Source organism: Chanos chanos, chromosome 2 (assembly GCF_902362185.1).
Source record: "Chanos chanos chromosome 2, fChaCha1.1, whole genome shotgun sequence".
Taxonomy (NCBI): domain Eukaryota; kingdom Metazoa; phylum Chordata; class Actinopteri; order Gonorynchiformes; family Chanidae; genus Chanos; species Chanos chanos.
In genome coordinates this window covers 49,550,950-49,573,167 of record NC_044496.1, presented here as the reverse complement: position 1 = coordinate 49,573,167, position 22,218 = coordinate 49,550,950, and the positions used below count along the sequence as shown (strand labels likewise).

At 40.4% G+C, this 22,218-nt stretch overlaps 3 protein-coding genes across 12 annotated transcripts; 1 reads left to right on the top strand and 2 right to left on the bottom strand.

The window, feature by feature from the left end:
• Positions 1-257: 257 nt before the first annotated feature.
• On the bottom strand, positions 258-2,970 carry tubb4b (tubulin, beta 4B class IVb). Of its 10 annotated transcripts, none has more exons than XM_030792259.1 (5): positions 2,859-2,970; positions 1,838-1,946; positions 1,581-1,691; positions 1,014-1,362; positions 258-539 (listed from the first exon to the last, which is right to left on the bottom strand). In XM_030792259.1, the coding sequence occupies exons 1-5, from the start codon at positions 2,913-2,915 to the stop codon at positions 302-304; spliced, it is 864 nt and encodes a 287-aa protein (XP_030648119.1). In that variant the 5' UTR covers positions 2,916-2,970; the 3' UTR covers positions 258-301. The 10 variants fall into 10 exon arrangements, with proteins under 10 accessions (XP_030648119.1, XP_030648126.1, XP_030648142.1 ...); XM_030792266.1 differs by having other exon boundaries at positions 258-544; positions 1,046-1,362; XM_030792282.1 differs by having other exon boundaries at positions 258-522; positions 1,222-1,362.
• Positions 2,971-4,896: 1,926 nt separating this feature from the next.
• On the bottom strand, positions 4,897-11,840 carry aup1 (AUP1 lipid droplet regulating VLDL assembly factor). Its single transcript, XM_030764985.1, has 12 exons — positions 11,667-11,840; positions 10,706-10,843; positions 10,221-10,371; positions 9,502-9,692; positions 8,064-8,136; positions 7,612-7,685; positions 7,216-7,282; positions 6,837-6,942; positions 6,385-6,528; positions 6,026-6,183; positions 5,620-5,708; positions 4,897-5,353 (listed from the first exon to the last, which is right to left on the bottom strand). Exons 1-12 carry the CDS (start codon positions 11,705-11,707, stop codon positions 5,311-5,313), a joined length of 1,275 nt encoding a protein of 424 aa, XP_030620845.1. The 5' UTR covers positions 11,708-11,840; the 3' UTR covers positions 4,897-5,310.
• Positions 11,841-18,092: 6,252 nt separating this feature from the next.
• kazald2 (Kazal-type serine peptidase inhibitor domain 2) lies at positions 18,093-21,834 on the top strand. The gene is made up of 4 exons (XM_030765487.1): positions 18,093-18,576; positions 19,423-19,580; positions 20,067-20,214; positions 21,713-21,834. The coding sequence occupies exons 1-4, from the start codon at positions 18,093-18,095 to the stop codon at positions 21,832-21,834; spliced, it is 912 nt and encodes a 303-aa protein (XP_030621347.1).
• The last annotated feature ends 384 nt before the right edge of the window (positions 21,835-22,218 follow it).

The following is a 22,218-nucleotide window of genomic DNA, read 5'->3' as shown; positions in this document are numbered from 1 at the left end:
CTGTTTTTTGGAAAAAAAAAAAAAAAAAAAAAACCTCAGAATGAAGTGACCAATCAACTTAAGGCAACTGGGAGACAATTAGTCTAGTACCACGTTAAGTAGTAAAAATGTTGGACAATAAGATCAATTAAACAGACACCAATCTAGTAATTTATGCATATTTTATTTGATATTTAACACAAAGTACAACTCAGGATGTAACAGGAAACAAGATGAAGTGAAAAAAGGTGGGGGGAAAAAAAAAAAAAAAAAAAAGATTGAAAAATATGGGGACGACAAAAGAAAACTAAACAAGGACAGCTTAAGCCAGCTCCTCCTCTCCTTCCTCTTCAAATTCGCCCTCCTCCTCTGCGGTGGCATCCTGGTACTGCTGGTACTCAGACACCAGATCATTCATGTTACTTTCTGCCTCAGTGAACTCCATCTCATCCATGCCCTCTCCGGTATACCAGTGCAAGAAAGCCTTACGCCTGAACATAGCAGTGAACTGCTCAGAGATGCGCTTGAACAGCTCCTGGATGGCTGTGCTGTTGCCAATGAAGGTGGCAGCCATCTTGAGTCCCCTGGGTGGGATGTCGCAGACGGCTGTTTTAACGTTGTTGGGGATCCATTCAACGAAGTAGCTGCTGTTCTTGTTCTGCACATTCAGCATCTGCTCATCCACCTCCTTCATGGACATGCGGCCGCGGAAGACCGCGGCAACCGTGAGGTAACGGCCGTGACGGGGGTCGCACGCAGCCATCATGTTCTTGGCATCGAACATCTGCTGTGTGAGCTCTGGTACTGTGAGGGCACGGTACTGCTGGCTCCCCCTGCTGGTGAGAGGAGCAAAGCCAGGCATGAAAAAGTGCAGACGAGGGAAGGGCACCATATTCACAGCCAGCTTGCGGAGGTCAGCGTTGAGCTGACCAGGAAATCGCAGGCAAGTCGTAACTCCGCTCATGGTGGCGGAGACGAGATGGTTGAGGTCACCATAGGTGGGCGTGGTGAGTTTGAGCGTGCGGAAGCAGATGTCATACAGGGCTTCGTTATCGATGCAGTAAGTTTCGTCAGTGTTTTCAACCAACTGGTGGACAGACAACGTGGCGTTGTAAGGCTCCACCACTGTGTCGGATACTTTGGGTGACGGCACAACGCTGAAGGTGTTCATGATGCGGTCAGGGTACTCCTCACGGATCTTGCTGATGAGGAGGGTACCCATGCCGGAACCAGTACCACCACCCAGGGAGTGTGTCAGCTGGAAGCCTTGAAGACAATCACAGCTCTCTGCCTCTTTTCTCACCACATCCAGAACAGAGTCCACGAGCTCTGCTCCTTCTGTGTAATGGCCCTTGGCCCAGTTATTACCAGCTCCACTCTGACCTGTGGAAACAAAGCCATTCAGGTAAGAGACCAAATCTATAGCATGACTGAAAAAAAAAACAAGTTCAAACAGGGAAAAGGCAGGTACCCGGACATTCAAATTGATTCAAATTCTGCTTCGAGCTGATGCTGATTCAAATCGATATTTCCAAACTAGTTGACCTTATTTGCATTCATCAGACCAGTCTCCCTTTGTCTGCCGGGGAAGAAAAGCTTACCAAATACAAAGTTGTCTGGCCTGAAGATCTGCCCAAATGGTCCAGACCTCACAGAATCCATGGTGCCAGGCTCCAAATCCACAAGCACAGCACGGGGAACATACTTCCCACCTACAAAAGGACAATATAGGTTAGTTTGCAGTGGCAGGGACATGTATGAGTCCTGTTTTTATGGGAAGCAACAAGTTACAAACCTGTAGAAATATTCAACTTAAAAGGGGGGAGAAAAAAAAAAAAAAAAAAAAAACCACCCTTACCAGTAGCCTCATTGTAGTAAACGTTAATCCTGTCCAGCTGAAGGTCACTGTCCCCATGGTAACTACCCGTTGGGTCAATTCCATGCTCGTCACTGATCACTTCCCAGAACTAATGGAATTTAAAAAAGAAAGAAAAAAAAAAATCATATTCACTACAAGTGTGCTGTTATCACTGAAGCACCATCATAACATCTTGGATCGGTTACTCGTAACATGCAAGCTCAAACAAGCTCATGAGCAAATCACAGCAATGAGTCCGGGAATGGCCATGTTTCAGCCAGTCTCTATGCGGGGTGTATAAAATCTAGGTTAGATAGCTCGGGACGGAAAAAAAACCCTTCCCAAACTGAGTTTGCAATCACTGTGGCTGTTTCATGAACAAGTAAATCCAATCCATTTTATTCTCTCATACCAACAGATTTTGAACAGAAAGACTTAACCGACGCACCACTTTATGTTTCCCGACTAACGGAAACGATTAGCGAGAGGAAAAGACTTGGGATGGGCTTCTGGTCAGGCCCTGTAAGCGCACTTTCCATGATCTGAACCAGATACAACCGGCCATATTACGACACTGCGCGCGCTGCCCAGGCCAACACCCTTTGGGTGCGACATTGTTTCGCCATTATTTCATTCCACGCAGAAATAAAGAAAACCGGGTCAAACAAGAGATATCGGTTTTTTACAATTACATTTCACAAAAAGCATAAACAGCGACAGAGGTTGAAAAATAAACTTGTTGCGTTTTAACTGGATGAATTTTCAAACTTATAAATGGTGGGGGGGTTTGTTGGGTTTTTTTTTACTTCTGGCTTGCCTGGCATACTCAATCGTCAATCATTCGTCACTCATCATACCACTAAAAGAAAGGATGGCCATTTCATTTTCAATTTTAGGGCTTTCATTCCTACAGCGAATTCAGGCCTGGATAAACGCGCAGGCCGGCTACTTCAGATAGCCTCCTTGGCAATGCAACAGCTGCCAGCGTGGATGATATAAAAATAGATCATTCATAACCTACCTTAGCACCAATCTGATTTCCACACTGCCCTGCTTGCAAATGAACGATCTCCCTCATTTTGCTGGCTGTTTAACAAATAAGTAACACTGTAACGAAACTCCGTCCAAAAGGGATTCTCAACAATGAGGCTGTAATTCGAGATATGCGACTACTTATCCAGTCTGCGGAATTTGCCTACATTTTAACGCCTGCTATTGGTCTATTTCTTTGCAAAGCCCGCCTATTACAATTTATTATTGGTAGCTCTTAAAACGAGTCTGCGAGGCTATTGGTAAAAGAGGCGGGATTTAAGTTGTGATTGGTAGACTGTGAATGAAACAAAGTTTCAAATTACCCTCGTATAAAAAACACGTTTAATTTGATCTGTTTATGATTCGTCTCAATTCATCGTAAGGGTCACTTCGGGTGACTCAGAGAATTTAGATTAGCTTTGCCCATTATTCTCGAATTACCATCTGCCGCTTTAACACTTTTGTAACTTTAGGTTGCAGTGCAAATAATTATTGCAATTATTAAAGAGGAGTTGACATGTACAGTGTATGGACATTGTCCTGAACTCATGAGTAGGCTACATTTTTAGCAACTCTGGAGCGTGTTAAATTACATTAGACAAATTTACGCTCCTCGATGTTCAAAGCGAGTAACATTCAGGGCTCTGTTAGCACAAGGTACGGTGAACTAACCGTAGTACTGGTATGATTTACTTATTCACATCGCCATCCGCGATACCCCAGCTCAAGCATTATGGGCATGAGCTTGGCATCATCTTGGTTACACCTATGGGATCTTGCCCTTGACTGGGACAAAATGAAGTCCAGCACATTCACAGTATTAGAAAAGCCCATCTAACCATTAACATCAATTCCATACCTATATATGTCCAATGGAAGAAGGTTTCTGTTCATTTGAACCAAAGGTGAAAGCTATCGCGTAGCAGCACAACAATGGAAAATTTCAATTAGACACTGTTGAATTTTCAGATGAAGTTCACTGACTAATGAGAAAAAAAAAATCAGCCTTTTGGAATACTGCTTAGGTATCTAAGACAATCATGGCACATGTTTCACACTGTTTTCAAGCTCACCAAACCATTCAGCGAGCACTCGTGCCAGGTGGATAGTGTTGCCTTCCTAAAGGTTCTGTAAGTATGATGAGAGTGATGGGAATTGCTTTGTATTTAACTGTATCTTCTCTGCCCTCTAAAGACCACAGCCATGTGAACTAAAACCATGCCACACCAAAACAGAGCTGCCAGAGCCCTCCCTTCACTGTACATAATGTGTATGTATTTGGGCCTGTAGACTTTTGCCGTATGCCGTACATGCTCTTTTCCGCTAGTTGGGAAGAGATAAACCAATCACGTACTTTTTCCATTTCTTGATGGGTCTGTGTTCTTTTTTTTTTAATCACTTAAGCTGATGATTTTCCATGTTATAGTAAAGGTGTCATGCACTGCAAACCAGCAACAATGTCTCTTTCTGTGAGGCTCTGAACAGCACGTCATTGAAAGGGCCTGTTGACACCCTGGATTTGTATTTACAGTCAACTGACTGAAAGTTGCTCAACTGCTTTTAAACTGTATCTTGAATCCATGCATGGATACCATGGTCAAGCTGTGAGCACTCAAACACAGATGTCTCTAGCAGAGGTTGTCTTTCCCACACTGCTCCATGGCATCATAACCTTAGCTGTTAGTCTTTGTTACTGAAGGCCCTGATAAATTGCCTCAATAATCAACCCTTTTTCAAAATCAGTGGGATCTGATGGTAGCCAAAATACTGGATACCTTTTCAACATTTTTACGTATTGCCCTAAGAACGGCAAGACGCTAACTATTCATTTCACTCAGACATCACAGCTCTGTGTGCGTGTGTGCGCATGTGTTTTGGGATTACTGTTATTATTAGATTCTGTGGTCATGTTTCTGGCTAATTAAACTCTGGTTAGATTTTTTGCCTTTTCCTCACTTCTATAATATAACAACTGGAATAACAAAGTGATGCTTATAAAAAATGAGTACAATACATTTTTTGCATGTTTACATAATCTTTAATGTACTTAAAAGCAGATTCTGCATCAACATGTATCCTTACAACAATGAACCTCAGGATGTATATTAGCTGAAACTGAACAAAGCTGAACCCTGCTTTTTGCTTTCGGACTTTATAAAAATATGAGATGTTTCACTGTCACTGGGTCTGAATATAAACTGTTACCAAAATAATCTTTCTTTTTTGGAAGAGAGAAAAAATTAAAAGACATGCATGATTGCCATGCAAGAAGATAAAAAAAAACAAAACAAAACCCATTGAAATCCCATAAGTCGATCCTCTTTCCGTATGTGGTGAACAAGAATGTTGCTGTTAAGTCAATATATTTGTTTCATCGCCACACAATTTGATATCAATATCTATGTTTCCAAAAGAATTTTCAAAATGTCCGTCTTCTACACTCAGAGGTCCTCTTGACTCAGTCCATGTTTCTCAATGTAGCGTCTGAGGAAAGGATCAGGAGAAGAGACACATGTAAAAATAAATACCTAATGAAGCCACATTAAATATCTGAGTACTTTAAAACACTGGGTGAACACATAGTGATTATGATCCGACCAGTTCAGCATTTTCCAGTTTCTGGCGCAACAAAATGACTTTTCTTTTTCAGCAATAACAGTACGTTTTTGGGGGAAAAAAGTAAATGAAACGTACAAACGTCTTTTGTAACCATAGTTCGGTTGTTTATTTCATAAACATTCAGATCTCACCTTCTTGCATACTCATACAAGGCCTCTTTTCTTTCTTGTAGGGACATGTGTCTTTCTATTGGCGATTTTCCAAAAGATTTGGCAGTCGGCTGTTGATTAAACAAACAAAAAAGAAGCTAAACATGATCTCACACTTTCTGAATTACTGCATTCACATTAGGGCAAAATTAAATAGAAGGAATTCGTTCTAAATGTCACAAGTCTTAGCAACAGACCAAAAGCCAGACAGACATTTTAATTCCTTCCTTGTCATTTTAAGTGAAGTAACAGGTTGGACCACCTTTTTTCTGTGACATTTAACGTGATTACACATAATTAACCATAACCTGTGAATAATGGGTCAAATGACAAAGTCATATTATGGTTTAACTGAGAGTTCAGCTGGTCACATGATGAAGAACCACACCTTAATGGCAGGGGCTGGAGCAGAAGCAGAGGCTGAGGAAGAGGAGGAAGAGTGTGATCTAGCTGGCCCTGAAGCTGCTCCCCCCGATACCTCTGTGTGGAATTCCTCAGTGCTCTCTAGCAGATTGGTGATGGTTGTGTCCACACAATTTGTTCTCACTATAGAAATGGAAAAAGAAAATATATGACTCATCTGAGTATGAACAAACCACAAAGTATAGTGTCATTTCATTCTTTATGCTTGCTCAAACCATGTCACGTATGAGCACACAAAAGAAAATTTACTAGATTTTTTTTTTGAGGCAGTTCTGCAGGTGTAAGGCAGCACGCTAGGGGAGAGCATGAGGGGACGTGACGTACGTATATCTCTGGTAATGACGCTGATTGGGATGTCGGGAAGCACTTCTTTCACCTGCTGAGCCATCCTGCTCACTCTGGGATCCTCCGCACTCGAGCTGGGAGCCATGAAACCCAAAGTAACTGTGCGGTGTCTTGCACCTAGATCTACACATAAAAAAAAAAATGATTACAGGTTCCTGTCTAGGTCTCTGAAGAGCAGTACATGAGGAGGTGTTCTCAAGCAGATTCTCAGTCTCTGTATGTTTTATTACGAATGAAAACAACTATTGGATAACAAAGGTTGTGTTACATACACAAAATACTTGGTAATTCTACTAAAACCGGTAAGCTTTGGATCAGATTAGGCTTTGACACAGCTATTAAAGAATCTCTCAGTCTAAGGAACTGGAACAGTTAATATGAAAGACAAACAAGACATATGATTATATTTCCCCATCCCTGACTCTCCTTACTTGAGTTTGCTGTTTGTGTGACTGTGTGTCTTTTCCTTTTGATGTGCTCTGCTTTGTCTGCTTTGGTGATCTGAGTTGACACTACACCAAGCTCAGTAGCCAGAAGCTAAATGGAAGAACAAGATCAAAAAGTAAAGCACTGGAGTCTCTCCCTTTTATGTCAATACCTTCTGCAGGATGACATAATAAATGGCCTAAACAGTTTTAAACCATGCCAAAAAAAACAGTTAAATCACAGTTTATAATATGAATTTCATACCGCATGTTCTTTTGTGTGTTGAAACAGAAGACTAGTTTAGACTGGTTAGGTTTTAAGCGTCCTGTAAGGACGTGAGGATATGAAAAAAGAAAGAAGGGTGTGGAGAAGAAAAGACCATACCTCTTGTACTTTGTTAGCAAAATCCTGATGCGAGTCTCCTTCTTGTCTGGACACAGTGGGAAGCCATCTGGGAGAGACAGGAAAGAGAGACTGAGCTTATAAATTTGCCCTAAGCAATCAAGTCTCTCTCTCTAGGAATTTTTTCGAATTGCGTGGCATTTCTGAAGACATCTTAGAGTGCAGCTGTTTCTACAAGACAACTTATGGCCAAAGTAAACTGTTCTCTTGATTTTTATAAGCCATGCAAATGGTATTACGGCTTGCCTACATGCCAGAGGTGTACACATTCATTCAAATGTAAATGACGTTATCGTAAAAAAAGGCAGTAATAGCAGCATCGACATCTTGTGCAGACTGAACTGAGAGAGAAAAGAAAGAGACAGTAACATGTAGTACCTTACTTGGTACACTGTGAATGGGACAAAAAACGTCCACAGCAATTCTGTCAACCATGAAGAATCTGGTGTGTTCTAAAGGAGAGACACAAAATAAATGATTATTCTGCAGCAGAAAGGAACTGTTGCAATGACAAACAATCTGCACAAATGACTTCTTTTAAGAAAACACTGCTGCCAAAAAGTATAAAACAGGATGTGGCAGAATTAGCATTCACCATCTGTAACTCAACACCTCCCCAAAGCTAACGCCATTTCCTTTGTGTGTCGCTTATTATCAATAGTGTTAACCAGTGGCATGAATACCTTTGTAATGATTCAGGCATTTACACAAAGAGTCTACTGTGTAGAGTGAACAAAAAGTCTACAAGCAAAGGAGCTGGCAACTTTAAGACTAAGGCTATTGGTCCATGATTATCCATATATTCTGAAAGGGAATGAATTAAAGATTACCACTGCCAGGAAAGGCCTCTTCACCCACAAGGCTACTGGCTGAACTGAGTCTACTATTGAGAAAGGCCAGGAGCTGTGGAAGGGAAGAAAAATCAACACAATGTTGAATGCATACAAAACCCACCTGTCCTACTGTGTCACAACATGTAGCCCATCTAATCTGAACTCGCTTGTTGTGTAGTTTTTTCTAGCTTCTAGTGTCTGAGTATGTCTTTTCATGAGAAGATCTTTAAAAGGTTATATGACCTTGACACAAGATTAGGAGGACAGTTTAGGGGGGAACCAAGTCAACAGTGAGCATATAAAGGATAAACTGAAGAAGTGTATCGCTGTTTGATAAGAGCTTCACACTCCCTGATTTATGAGTCATTGGACAGGGGCAGCCGCGGAATAGCTTAGTGAGGACCTGGCATCCATCCCGGGACAGCTTCTGTCTCTAATAACCTAAGCCATTACACACAAGACCTTGCCTCAGCATGTCACGGCCAGTATTAATACTGGAGCCAGGGATATTATCCACCAGTCTGCCACTGGAAGCTTTATTTTCACTACAGCCAAGGTGTTAACTACCAGGCAACATGTTTTTAGGCCGACTCATATCCTGTAGGAGATTTTTCACTCGTCTTAAAGATGAAATGACCTTAAAAGTGAAGCTTTTACCACTGAGAGTGTGACAATATTTACATGATTAACTGTTTAACATATTTACAATCATCAATGAAGATGTGATGTTAGGGTCAACAAAAAATGCCTGTGATGTAGGTCAATCAAAATTTCCAAATTAGCTAAAACTGAATTAGTGGCATACACCTTGTTCTCTGTATTGACTATTGTGTTACCTTGCTATCTACCAACAGCTCATAATTAATAATACATAAACAGTCCAGGCCAATGTGTCTTTGCAGCACCATCCAACCACTATTTCATATTACTGATCAGAATATTATTGTCACTCTGTCGTTTCATCTATCTTCAAGTCAAGTCAAGTTTATTTATAACACCATTCAGACACAAGGCAATTCAAAGTGCTTTACAGAGGCATAGGGTATATCTTCCTAATTTAAATAGCTGCTTTTTAAATGTTAAGTCTGCGGTGGGGACTCTAGCCACATGCTATTATGCCCCTACCTAGCTAACTTTGACTGACGACTGGAACTGTTGTCATGCACAGGGAAGCAACACTATCATTTGCAGGTAATAACTTTAGATGTGACACTTAGCAGGCAAGCAGTTTTTAGAATGCACAACTTGCACTTGGCTTAGATTTGCAGTTAGAGGGACTATCCATGGAACAGATACTGAACAGCCAATCATTTATATACAAGAAAAAGGCAAATGTGTGTTGAAAATATCAGTGAAGCTAATTATCAGTTGACTTCTGTAACAGAGTCAAAATCTTGTGATCGATGTGACCTGTATGCATTAGAATTATACACACCTGAACTTAAGGAGACCCGCTCGACCATTAGTTGTGTCTTCCTCAGGGAAGAGTAAGAGAGGAAGGGCTTCGGAAGCTGAGCAGTACCTCCGCAGAGTTTCTGCAAGCTCTGCTCGACTTGACACCACAGTACCCAGCTCCATAAAGCCCCGGGCCCAGCACACAAACCCAGCTGAGCCCTCCAATAAAGGCTACGAAAGAAACACAAAAACCATGAAGATAATTTCAATTGCAATGACGTCCAATTCAACTATACCAAACTGAAAGCTTGTCATTACTTTTTATTAATAACCATCCCAAAATTTTAGAATTGTGGATGTAAAGCTATAAATCAGATTAAGTATCAGACATACAAAGACCCATTTACACCTAACTGGCCAGATATTAGGTCATAACTTTGGAAAAAAAATGAGAAAAAAATTAAGTTCTCAGGGAAGGTTATAAGTTCACAGAGGATAAATTTAGTATCCAAAATGAGAGTGCACCCCATACAAGTGCTCATTCCTTTCATGTATGCAAAGAGAGCAACTGCTCTGAACAATTGCTGGCTGCTGTCCTAACATTAAGTCAACGCAGCTGCAGTGTCTGTAACAGGCTCCTTTGTAATGGCAACAAACGACATAACCATGTTAGGTCAAGCAGAAACAAAGAAAAAAAGACAGCCAATAAAATGACACGAGAAATTACGTCAGATTCACACAACATGAAAACAAACTCACTGTGTTGCAGGAGGTCAGGAGGTTGATAATGTTGTGGTCAAACTGGGTCACGTGATTGCACACGTACAGTTTTGCATTTCTGTCTCTTAGACGAGGATTGTTCTGTCTTACATGCATGCCAAGCACGGAGCACATTACCCTTACTATGAATCTGCAAAGAGAGAGGCACAAGTTTGAGTAGGCTCGCTGGCTATTCCTATTGCAATCCCAGCATACAAATCCAGAGCTTACCATCATTCACTCTAGGATTACTTCTCTGTTATTAAATAACAGACATGATGATAAATTTTGTTAAAAATGTAAGCTTTACATGCAGTCACTCAAATTTGTTTGGTGTGATTAGCTCAGGTATGGTTTTCTACTAGCCCCATCTCTTACCACAATCTAGTTGGCTAATCACATTTTAATTTAAGCAATTCAGCTTTCTGGTTCATTAGCCAGAGTTGTGGATTTCTTAGGAAACCTTTGAGAAAATTATTATTTACCTTCTAAGTAGACTGTCTGGGAGAGCACAGCTCACGAGGAACACATGGACGCCAATAAATATTCGTAGTAGCATCAGACAAAGGCCAATTGGGGAATACAGCAGCAGCAATACTAAAATCAATGCATCGTTTGGCAACCTGTCAAGAGATTAAGTTAAATATTTAACTTAAATTGCAACACAATCTGCAAGATACCATACATTCCAACAGTACTGACTGTTAGCTATAGCTCTTTGTATTACTTTGCACCCACATACCTTCTTAGTGTTGCTAACTTAGTTTAGTCATAGTTTTCAAGTATCCACGCCAACTGAAAGCATAATGAGGTTGCTGCCATTTTCGTTATTACTGACCTTTTATATTACGGCATCACTGTGTTTGAACCAGACCAAATAACAGCTATGAACCAGCACCTGACGTTGTCGAAAACAAACAAGCTTTGCTTCTGACAGCCGTCAGGCCCCTTAGCATTAAACCAAAATAAGGTTACTGACTTGCTGATGAAAGTGGAAAACAACACAGTCGGCAAGTAGAAATAATGAACAGAAAATAATAGTTCAAAAATGTTCGCTGGTCGGAATGCCGTTATGTTACCCGAGAAATGTTTGTCATAGCACCAAGCTAAGTTAGGGATAGCCATAGAACTGGGCGACTGACATACTTCCTCTTTGTTACTGGACACCTGCACCGACAATGCAACAACATAAGGATAAAAAATAAACAAATCAAGCAACTATCGCTTGACCTCTTTGTACCTACCATAGCTGTTAAAAGAATTTAGTTTGTCTGCTCGGGTAGCTATCCTCGCTATAGTTGCACGGGATGCTAATGAGTCATGCTAACAGACCAGTAACTACCTGTCAAGCTACTGCTAAGCTCCGCTGACTAGCGCAACATAACGGAATGCTAAAGTAAGTTTGTTAACCCTAGCTAGCACTTTAAACATCTAAACTTTACCTACCGTTGGAAGTCAAACATCTGCTCTATCCCCCGTGTTTCCATTATTCACGTTTCCAATTAGATATTCCTAATGCTGCAAGACTGTTTTCCTGCATAATACTCTTAAAGGTATAACAAGTGACTACGAGTTGACAGTAGCCTGTTAGCTCGTGTTGTTCAATTGTCGTACCACCGACGCCATGTTAAAAACTTAATGGCTACCTCGAAAGTCCTCATGGTTGAAAGGACAGCTCGCCTTTGTTGGACATCTCTGAAAAGAATGACTGACATCTAGCGTTTCGGAGAACACATTACAAATATGATGTTCTAAAGATTTGAAATCTTCACGTTAGAGGGCAATATCAGCTCATGTTAATATCTCCTTGCACGTTTTGTTTTGTTTTGTTTTATTTTGTTTTGTTTTGTGTTTACAAGGAGCATAGATTACTGCGTCAGAAGATTTGATATCCGTTAATTCACTGACCTATTTAGTTGTACTAGGCATGGAGCTATTTCAACTGCTCTGACGTTTTTTTTTTGTTCTTTTTTTTTCACTATATTGCGTTAAATTATCAGAGGTACCCTCCATCCAAGGTCTATCACAGGCTTGAGTACCTACACATAAAGTGGTGCTCAGCCTTGAAACAACATTTCTTTCCAAATAAAGGAAACTGAGCTAATCTGATTTAATGTCTCAAAATAAAGTTTGTGTCTCCTACTAACCCTTACACCCATGTACTGATAAATAATAGCAATGCTACTTCGGAACAATGCAGTCTCCCCCAGCTGCAGCTCCCCAATACGTCTCCTCAGCAAGAGATTGAATCTGCCCCATTCATTAGACTAAGTGGATGAGGCTGCCTAATAGGAGCTCCCCTTCCCCTCAATAATTGCCGCTGATTGGCGTAAATTAGACCCTAGTTGCCAGACGAGTGATTCTCGACGACGATAATCTGATTCCCAACTCAAACTAATAGGATTTTAACTCCGGCTTGGCCTAATGTCCGTCTGCAAACCCTGGACCCAGCCCTGGCAGCCCTTTCCATCCCCTCAGCCTTCTGGCTCATATCTAAGTAGCTCTCATTGGCTGGTCACAGCTGACAGCAACATACTGAATGAATTTTTACCCTCAGGTGAATGTGCACATACTCCCTTGATCAGTTGTTGAGACTATATGCACATAGAACACGCAGTTCAGTGAGTTTGAAAGTCAAAACATTAGTTTGTTTATGGTGTCTCTTAAGATCTAATGGTCACCATGAATATTTAAGAAACAATTTTTTTCATCAATTTATTCTTACATGTAAAATAAGCATATCGTTTCACAATGTGTACGGACACAGACATACTTACATATGCAGTTTTTTTACTATTTTTAATTACATATGCAGTTAGTGAGGCACACATAATACAAAATTCATCAAAGTGGAAAATAACTGAGGAGACAGAGGAGATCCATCCAGAGAATATCACAGGAGAAACTAGAAGTAATTTTAGTCCTTGCAGTCAAGAACGCTTTATGGTCAATGGGTCTCCATATTGTTTGGGTAACAACCCCTTTCATGTAACTATTATCAAGAAAAAGAAGGTTGTGAGAGGCATTACCAAAACAAGGACGCATATTTGATATTATTTGTCACTGGAATGATAACAGGGATGGCATTGCTGCTTAGGCCTAGAGCCTAATGAAACTCCACTCCATTACCGCTGAATCGGACAGATTGCCTTCCCAAAGAAATGAATTGAGTTTTTTGTATTTGTGAGATCATTCTCCCTCCATTAACTGCTCTTTATCCCGTCTCTTCATCACAGCAAAATCAGGTTAGACGGCCATGATTAGCTGGGGTGGCCTCCCTTTTTAAGCAGTAATTGGGTTTGGCGGCTCAGCTGATAGCGCCATTAGGACCAATAAAGGCTGGGCTTGGCTCAGGGAGTGAAACAGATTCTTCTAGAACAGATGGTACATGCAAGGAGAGGGGCCTGATTTAGAGAACGCAAAAGCAAAGTTTATGTAACAGTAGAAGTTTGGTGCCATAGTGGCTCTGCTCCCCCTCTCTGGTTTGCAGTCGAGCATGATGTCCTATTCTATGTCCATTTTAATTGGTTACATCACATTTCATTTCATTACAAGTTTTATTAGCCTTTAAGCAGAATTTTAGCAGAAGAGATTTAGAAGTATAGCAAAAGTGCAATAGTAAATGAATTTGTCTTTGCTATACATGATACATGGATGGATGGATGGATAGGGAAAGGTATCACAAAAAGTCACTGGAGAGTGATGAGGGAACATAGTTCTATGAGAAACATCTATCTGTTAGCCTCAGTTAATATCAACAACATCAATCCACAAAAGCTCTTTGAACATCAGCACCAGCTCATGGTCCATTTTATACTAGGTTACATACTATTGATGGTAAGAGGGCCTTCAGGCTGCATTAATAAAAACACTTTTTGTCATGGAAACAAGACAGGCAAAAGATTCTGCATGATTTACGAGAATGGGTGAGGAAACATGCACTAATGCTTGGCTGCATATTTTTAAAGAATCCTTGTTAGGATGTAGTGAAACGCTTATGTTATTTATGTATGGAGGTTTTTTGTAGTGCGGTTTCCTGCTCCTCAATCCCTGGAGGATGTCTAATGAGAGAATACTTCAAATGAATTACAGTACATGCAGCAGGTTTAATTATTCAGCTCCTGCTATGCATGAGCTGTGACTTTTGGGAAATATATTGCTTTGTGCCTAGTGCTATATACCTATTCGGTGCATACAATTAAAATGTTAGGATGACAAATGATGCACTTTAAACAGTCAGTGTCGACAATTATTGGCAGATTAACAGAAGTGTCATACTGTGCAGACAAATTGCAAGGGAACCTATGCAAACCAGCATGCTCTGTTTTCAGTGTTATAGTTTCTCATTAGCCGTCGTTCTTTTCTAGGATCCTCTAAACTTTAGCCAAGGGAGATTTTTGCCATTTAAAACAATTTAAATCTCAGACAATTACATATTCAATATCTGTGATACACAAGATCCTATGATGGCTATTTTGTCTGTAGAGGATGGCAAGCAACAATGTCATGAGATTTTCTAATTATGCCAAATGAATATTTTTATTTATTTAATTGTGCTTAATGTGCTAAAGAGCAAAGTGTTATTTTGTGACATGCTTCAGAGGCATTGTTAACTGGCAGAGGATTGAACAATCTTTTTATATAAATCTCAAGTATAATTCCATGTAATTGCTAGTGGTTTACATTTAGATTTAATTACTGGCAAGCCTTTACCAGTCTCTTCTGAGTTGACAAAAGCTTTTAAAGGCCATTTTGTTCTCATTTTGTTTATTAATATCATATCTTCCACAGAATCATTAAAATGTGCAAACCAACTGAACGCTAGCCTTTAAGAATGACCATACACTTAACACCAACACAGACTAGCAAAACACTTTGCCCTGTACACAATACAAAACCATAGTGCCTTAAAGTTATCATAGGCCATTATAAATGATCCCCAAGGTAAGGTGTACTCCTCCCCTGTTAGTACTTACCACAACACAATTGCCATTTAAATGGCATACACTATGAGCCCTCATGCTTTTACCGCCCTGCACTCCAAATACGACTTCCCCACTGTGACATGGTTATAGAAGAATTGAATTTGTCGAGGCTCCATGATGCCTACATGGCTGTTTTTCCCCATTTACCTCCATGTATATTGCTTTCAGAGGACGCATGAGAGAAAGACATGTCAGAGCAAGGGAAAGAGGGAGAGGGGAAAAGAGATGAAGCCATTGATCCTCCTGTTACTGACGTGGTTTATCCATCTGAAAATGAATCACTGACGGAAACAGTGTCCATTATACTGGTTGGGGCATTTCAAGCCATGTTACTGATACACTGTGCAAAAAAAGAGAAAAATACAAAAGAAAAAAAGAGGGGGGGGGTGAGGTTCATATTGAGACAATGCTATAGATATGTTTGTCTTTGTGTCTCTGATTGGTATGGTGGAGGTTTCTGGGGACAGCAAGATTAATGTGTTTGTTCTTAATGGGCCTACTGTGAGAGTCTGACATATCTGCTATCTGAAAAGTCCTCTATGCCCAGCCCCCCACCCACTCCTAGCCATTCCTTAAGCACATAAAAAATGAATTATTACTCTGAGGACTGCTTTGGAATCTGGACTCTAAGCATTCCACATAACACAACTTTTCATCAGAAAATGGTGTAATGTGTACTTATATGATAACTTAACATGAGTGGAAGTAAAAAGACAGCATTTCATGATTTTAGAACAGTAAATACTTTCATATTGCACAGAGGTAAGCCGCAGTGTTCTTTTTTTTGTGCAGTTATACTATCACTTTCATACCCTTTTTTGAAAATTAATGGTTATGTCTTTGTTCTTGAACATATAAAAAATGACCTGAAATGTATTCACAAATCACAGTAAAAGTTTTTTTTTGTTTTAGAAATAGCAATGGTTTTAGGCTTTTCCCATTTTGATGAATATCATAAAATTATATGGCAAAGTCTATAAAATAAAAGAACCACTCTCACCAGAGGCAGAGTAAGTGCCATGTCCAATAAATTTGTTCCTGAGACAAAAGAACGAGACATATTTTGTTACACTGCTTTAAACACCAGTCTTTACATAGTGGACATCTGGTATGTTTTGGAGCAACGTAGTGATTTAAGACAGTACAGCTAGTGTGCTGAATGAGACTCTATCCAATCCAACAGTAATAGTTGTCTTGTTAACAGAGCTATTAGCTAGAATAAATGGTGAGGATATTATAGCCTGGTCCAGAAATACCCCTCACCAATTTTTACCACTTACACTCTTCAAGTGACCACAGTGGTCACAATGTGTAGAGCCAAGTTAAAACATCTGATTGCTTGCCAAAGGTGAGCATATATGCTCTTGTCTTGAGTCGACTATTACTGCAAATGGGAAAATACACTGTAGTCTGTAGTCACAGTTGCACGTTATTTGGTTCTTTTGTTTGTATGTATGTATATGTGTGTGTATGTATGTTTAGGTTTTATGCTGATATGAAGGTAGGGGAACATTTGTGTAGCAGATCTGGAAACAACAGGATGCCTTCTTCTTCTTCTTCTTTTTCTTTTTTTTTTTAATATGACAAGAAACAATAGAATGTCTTCCAACAAGATTAAGTAATACAACAACAAAGCACATTTGAACGCTACATGCAGCTTTCGCTCCACTGCATGGAAATTGCCCATTCATTTCCATAGTCCATTGAGGTTGTCTGAAGCAATTAGTTCCAGTAAGAGTCACTCATTAGGTGGTGCACATTGAATGCAGCCAGCTCACTACAGTTAATCAATATTAATGATGGATTATTTACATTTAACAATGAGCCCATAATGCCTCCCCTAATTGTTTGCTTTGGCTTAACATATTGAGGTGAGAAATTCAGATAAGCCACAGAAATTAATGCGAGGATGTTTGCGTGTGCGAACTTTCACAGCTCCAGCACATTCCACACAGAAATAAATGAATAAATAAACCCAGAAATGAGAGGAGAGCATAATTATCATTTTAGACTTACAGTTGGCCCTCATTTATAAATATGTCATGATTGTGATAGCAGTAGAGTAAAAAGACACCTGCTTTTCAGTTAGAATGAATAATTTTTTCCCGCTGATGTATGTTTATCCTTGCATGAACATTACTCTCTTCCTCACAAGTTTCAGATGAAAGCATGTCAGAGGCAAATGAGACACAGGTTATGGCAAGACTATGCTAAAATACAGCTCTGCTCTACCTGTTCTTGTTGGAGACATGGTTTTCCAAACCTTTAGAAGATTTCAAATCCCCCCCAGGTCTGTGTGCTTTCAAGGTAATGCCACAGACCAGGTGTGTGAGACTGAATTTATGACCTTGTCTGCTTATCAGTCCAGCTGACTCTGGTCCCCGCTCATAGCTACCTCCCTTTCAGAAGATGAACGTTCTGATTGGTTGTTGTAGACCCCTTACTTACCTCCTTTTCCCCGTCCAGGTGACCACCCTTCAATTTAAATGTGAGGTCACCAGAGCAGGGGTCTCCAAAATAGTGTTTTGCTAACTCTGTCTTCTCTTTCTCTGTCTGGGACTGTTATGTTTGAGTGCACTCCTGGAAGAGGCAGACAGCAGTTTGGTCTGTCTGTTAAGAGAGACTGAGGAGTAAAGGAAGATAAGCCAGTGCTACACTGCTTCAGAAAGGACAATTGACTGAGAAGCAGGCATTTCATGTATTGTACGGACTTTCAGGCCCGGGGGAAAATCGATCATCTGTGTCAAGAGCTCATCCGTGAGACTGCACTCAGCTGAAATGAAAGTTTTCACTTTGGTTTAGGGCAACAGGACCTTCAAAAATTAAGTTTTGATAGTGAATATTTTTAGTACCATCTTTCAACAAGTGTAATTACAACCCACAGACGATGTCTGGCGCCACTGGTCTGCTAGTGCTGCAGCTGACCTTACTCACTCACTCATTGCCCGTTAAGCATCTCAGATACCTGGACTGGCAGAGGAGTATGAGCGCAGGGGTCAGATGCCCAGAGAGGTGCCATCCTGAGCAGTGCCCCGACCTGAGACGTCTGCTGCAGTGTCCGGCGGGACGGGTGCGGGATGCTTGCGGGTGCTGTTGGGAGTGCGGAAACGGTGAAGGGCAGCTTTGCGACCCGGATCATCAGGTTGGATCCAGTTTCTATGGCCGCTGTGCTGAGGGTCTCCGTTGTAGAGTCTCCCATAGGCACCACCCCGATGATGACCCTAAACGAGTGTGTGTATGCGCCAGGCAGGAGGTTCTGTGCGGTTCAGATGGGAAGACGTATGAGAACGTCTGCCAGCTTCGTGCTGCTCAGTTTAAGCTGGGTGATGCTGGCAGGCCAACCGTAGCCCATCATGGATCCTGCAAAGCTAGTGAGTGTGTCTGTACTACATCCGTGAGTATATGTGGGATAAGGAGGGATGGGTTCCACACCTGGAAACAGATGTTTTTTTTTCTCACTTGTGTCAAGCTCTGTTATGGCTTTCTAACCCAATCGAAATGGTGCTTTGCATAAATCCAGAAGTCTCCACACATTATTATGTTTGAAAACATGCACAACCTCCCATCATTGTTAGTAATGTCGTATTTACTTTGTAATACACTACATTGGTTCATGAAATGACTACTACAGAATGGCTCTATATGGTTAATACAGTATGTTCTTATATTTGTATGTGGTAAGGTTTATAATGGATTATAACTACATCATCATCTACACCTCTGGTTTTAAGTTCAGACCCTACAATTTGTGAGAAAAGTATCATACCGGTCTTTCTATGGTGAGACCATGAACACCAGCTCTACAATGAGGGATAATCATTATTTGAATATGTTTATTTCTGTTTACTTTGGCTCCGCATCCTAATGGAGCATTAGGTCAAACAAAAGACTTGTATTCCCATTCTCAGCATGAGTTTTATGAGCATCTCAGGCCAAAACATAGAAATGCTGATTGTCTATGGAAAGGGAGGGGTGAGGACAAATAGGTGCCTTAATTTTGCCTCGAACTATGCAAACGAAGCAAACATCCTCATATTATCATAAAAAGGGGGATACTTCCCCATGCTTGCTCTGTTTGGAGCCGCTGTAGTCAGTGTGTTTTTCTGATTACTCTGAACATTCTATCACATTGCCAGGTGTAGAACGAAAGCTCCAGTGAAGCTTTTCTTATTGCCGTATTTATCAATATTATGGATTTTCTTTTTTTGACTCCTCAGAGCCAGTTATTACCCATGCCCCTCGTGACATCATTGCAGCAGAGGGAAGTGATGTAATTTTCTCATGTGAAGTGTCTTCATACCCCTTGGCTTCCATTCACTGGAGGAAAGAGGGAAGAGACCTGCTCCCCACGGATGAATCCAACACGGCAGTGCAGGTACAAAAATACAGGAGCTCCGGAGACTGGGCACGCGATATATCAACAAATTGAGATTACATCATTTCTCCTGGAGGAAAAAAAAAAAAAACATACTCACGCACACACAAGGGGCAGTCTGTCCAAACATAGAACTGTGCTGCATACATTTAGTATTGATTGGAATGTGTTTCTCTCATTAATATAAAAATATGGATTTAAGCTCTAAATCCAGCCATTTAGGAAGGAGTAGTGATGTTTATAAATGACACACATGTGTACAGCGTACTGTCCATGCAGTTTAAGTCCCGAGGGTGACAGTTTTTTCAGACCACACTGCTCATAGTCAAACCTGTTGTCTGTGTGAGGTGAGCAGTAACATTCCTTCCAAATTTAGCTCAAAGACAAATGTACACAGACAGGCGTACACAGTGTGTGTGAAGGTGTTGAGGGCTGAGTGTGTGTGTGTGTGTGTGTGAACAGTTTGTATGTCTGTATAATTACCAGGCTCACGAGAGCCCACAGCGTTTTGAACTGACCGGCTGGCTCCAGATCCAAGCAGTTCGACCTGACGACGAGGGTGTGTATACATGTGCCGCCAGGAACGCTCTCGGAGGAGTGTCTGCCTCCGCCAGATTACAGGTTCTGCTGAAAGGTATGTCTGGACAAGGCCAAACATGACCTCACACCCACTTATTCACTGTGAGGTCAGAGGTCAACAGGCTGAACATACACATCATGCACACACAAATCCACTTCCTAGAGTTACCTCCAGTGTGAAATGTATTTTAAAATGGATGTTCATATACTGTATTTGATTCAGTCTAACATGAGGTATGTAAACACTGGCGTACTTCAGAAAAAAAAAAAAAAACAGTATCCAGGAATGTTATTGTTATTATCGTAAGTATGACAAATAAAAATGTGTCTTACACAAAATAAATGCAACTGAATTTTTTTTTTTTTTTTTTTGGATTTCTTTATATTTTGGTAGAAATAGCGGAATGTTCTTTGACAATACTGACATAGGAATTTTAAATCAATTCACCCACTCTCTGTGGTCTGTGCTGTGGTAGAAAAAGACATACATATCAACAATGTAAGCCAATCGATTTTACCCTCAACTATCAGTACCTCTCATCTGAATGCAAGTAAAGGTGAACCTGCCATTCCGAGAAATTTCACAAAGCGGCAGATAACCTTACAAGTCATGGGCATTCTCCTGACGGAAAAAGTACATTAGTGGTGACAGGAGGTTGAGGTGGTTTGAGATGGGGGGGGAGATTTGGGTGAAGGGGGCGGGGGGATTGTGTATTATGTAGCATCCCATTGCTGTGACTGTCTCCCTGTTATCTCTTTCTCTGGGGGGTCAGCTCCTCTTTTTTCCCTTATCTGTACCACCACTGGCTTCACTGCACTGTCTCTTCCCAGAATTTTCCCTGCTTAGTGAACTCCAGGGTTGGTGGCAGTGAAAGGTGACTCTAGAAAGAGGGAATACCTCTTGATTCCTATTGGCTGAATGAAAGAGTCTTGAGACCTATTTCTGGGAAAAAATAAGATAAAATGAATTCCTTCAATCTGGAAATAATCACATCCTGGTTTGCATTTCAGGATATGTGTGTATCTAAATTGATAGAGTCAGGCCAGAATGCTTCTAAGTGCCCCCCCCCCCTTACTAAAGAAAATGTTTTACACACACACACACACACACACACAGATAGATAGATAGATAGATAGATAGATAGATAGATAGATAGATAGATAGATAGATAGATAGATAGATAGATAGATATAGATATAGATATAATTATATTTGCAATGCCTGCAACGTGTCCAACAGTTTTCTGTTGAGACTGAGAAACAGAGCAAATTAGATTTTTCAAACATGAGAAATGTCTACATCTGCAATGTACAGTGTGTATTCTCTGCATGATCCACTGTGATTTAACACTTAAAAGCCAAGAGAAAACATTAACTTTAAGTTTGTGTAACCTTTCCCTGATGACTACTTTGGATTAGCAATTTTTAATGATCGCATTTTCACTTTAGACAGCCTTTCCTGAGCAGTAGCAACAATTCTTTTCTTGTTTGTCTCTTCTTGTTTTTGTTTTTGTGGGTTTTTTGTTTGTTTGGTTTATTTTTGTAACTTCTAGATCCTCAGCTTACCCGTGAGCAACAGCGGACAACAGATGCAGGTTACGATGTCTCAACTGATGAGGTGGATGAGGATGATGAAGATTACGAGGGACAACCAAGTGGATACATGTATTTATAAGATACTGTAATAATGTAAAAAATTAAGAAAAATTAGATTGAGAACTTATATTGGCAAGTACATCTGAAACATAAATTTACGGATTATTCAAAGATTCTCTTTCTTCAATTTTAATGGTTTATGGTTTTGGACTGTGCATAAATAAAATTATTTCTTTCTAAAATTCTAGATGTATTTTCTTTCACATGTGCAATATAACTGCTTCTAGTTTGTTTAAATTACAAATACATGCACTTCATAACTTACATTTTACAGAATACCACTTTCAAAACAAGTTTTTATCATCAGATGTCTACTGCACTTAAATGACTGTATGACACAGATGTTTTGACAAGATAATGACAGCACTTATGGCACTGTAATTACACCTGTTGTTAGTCTGTT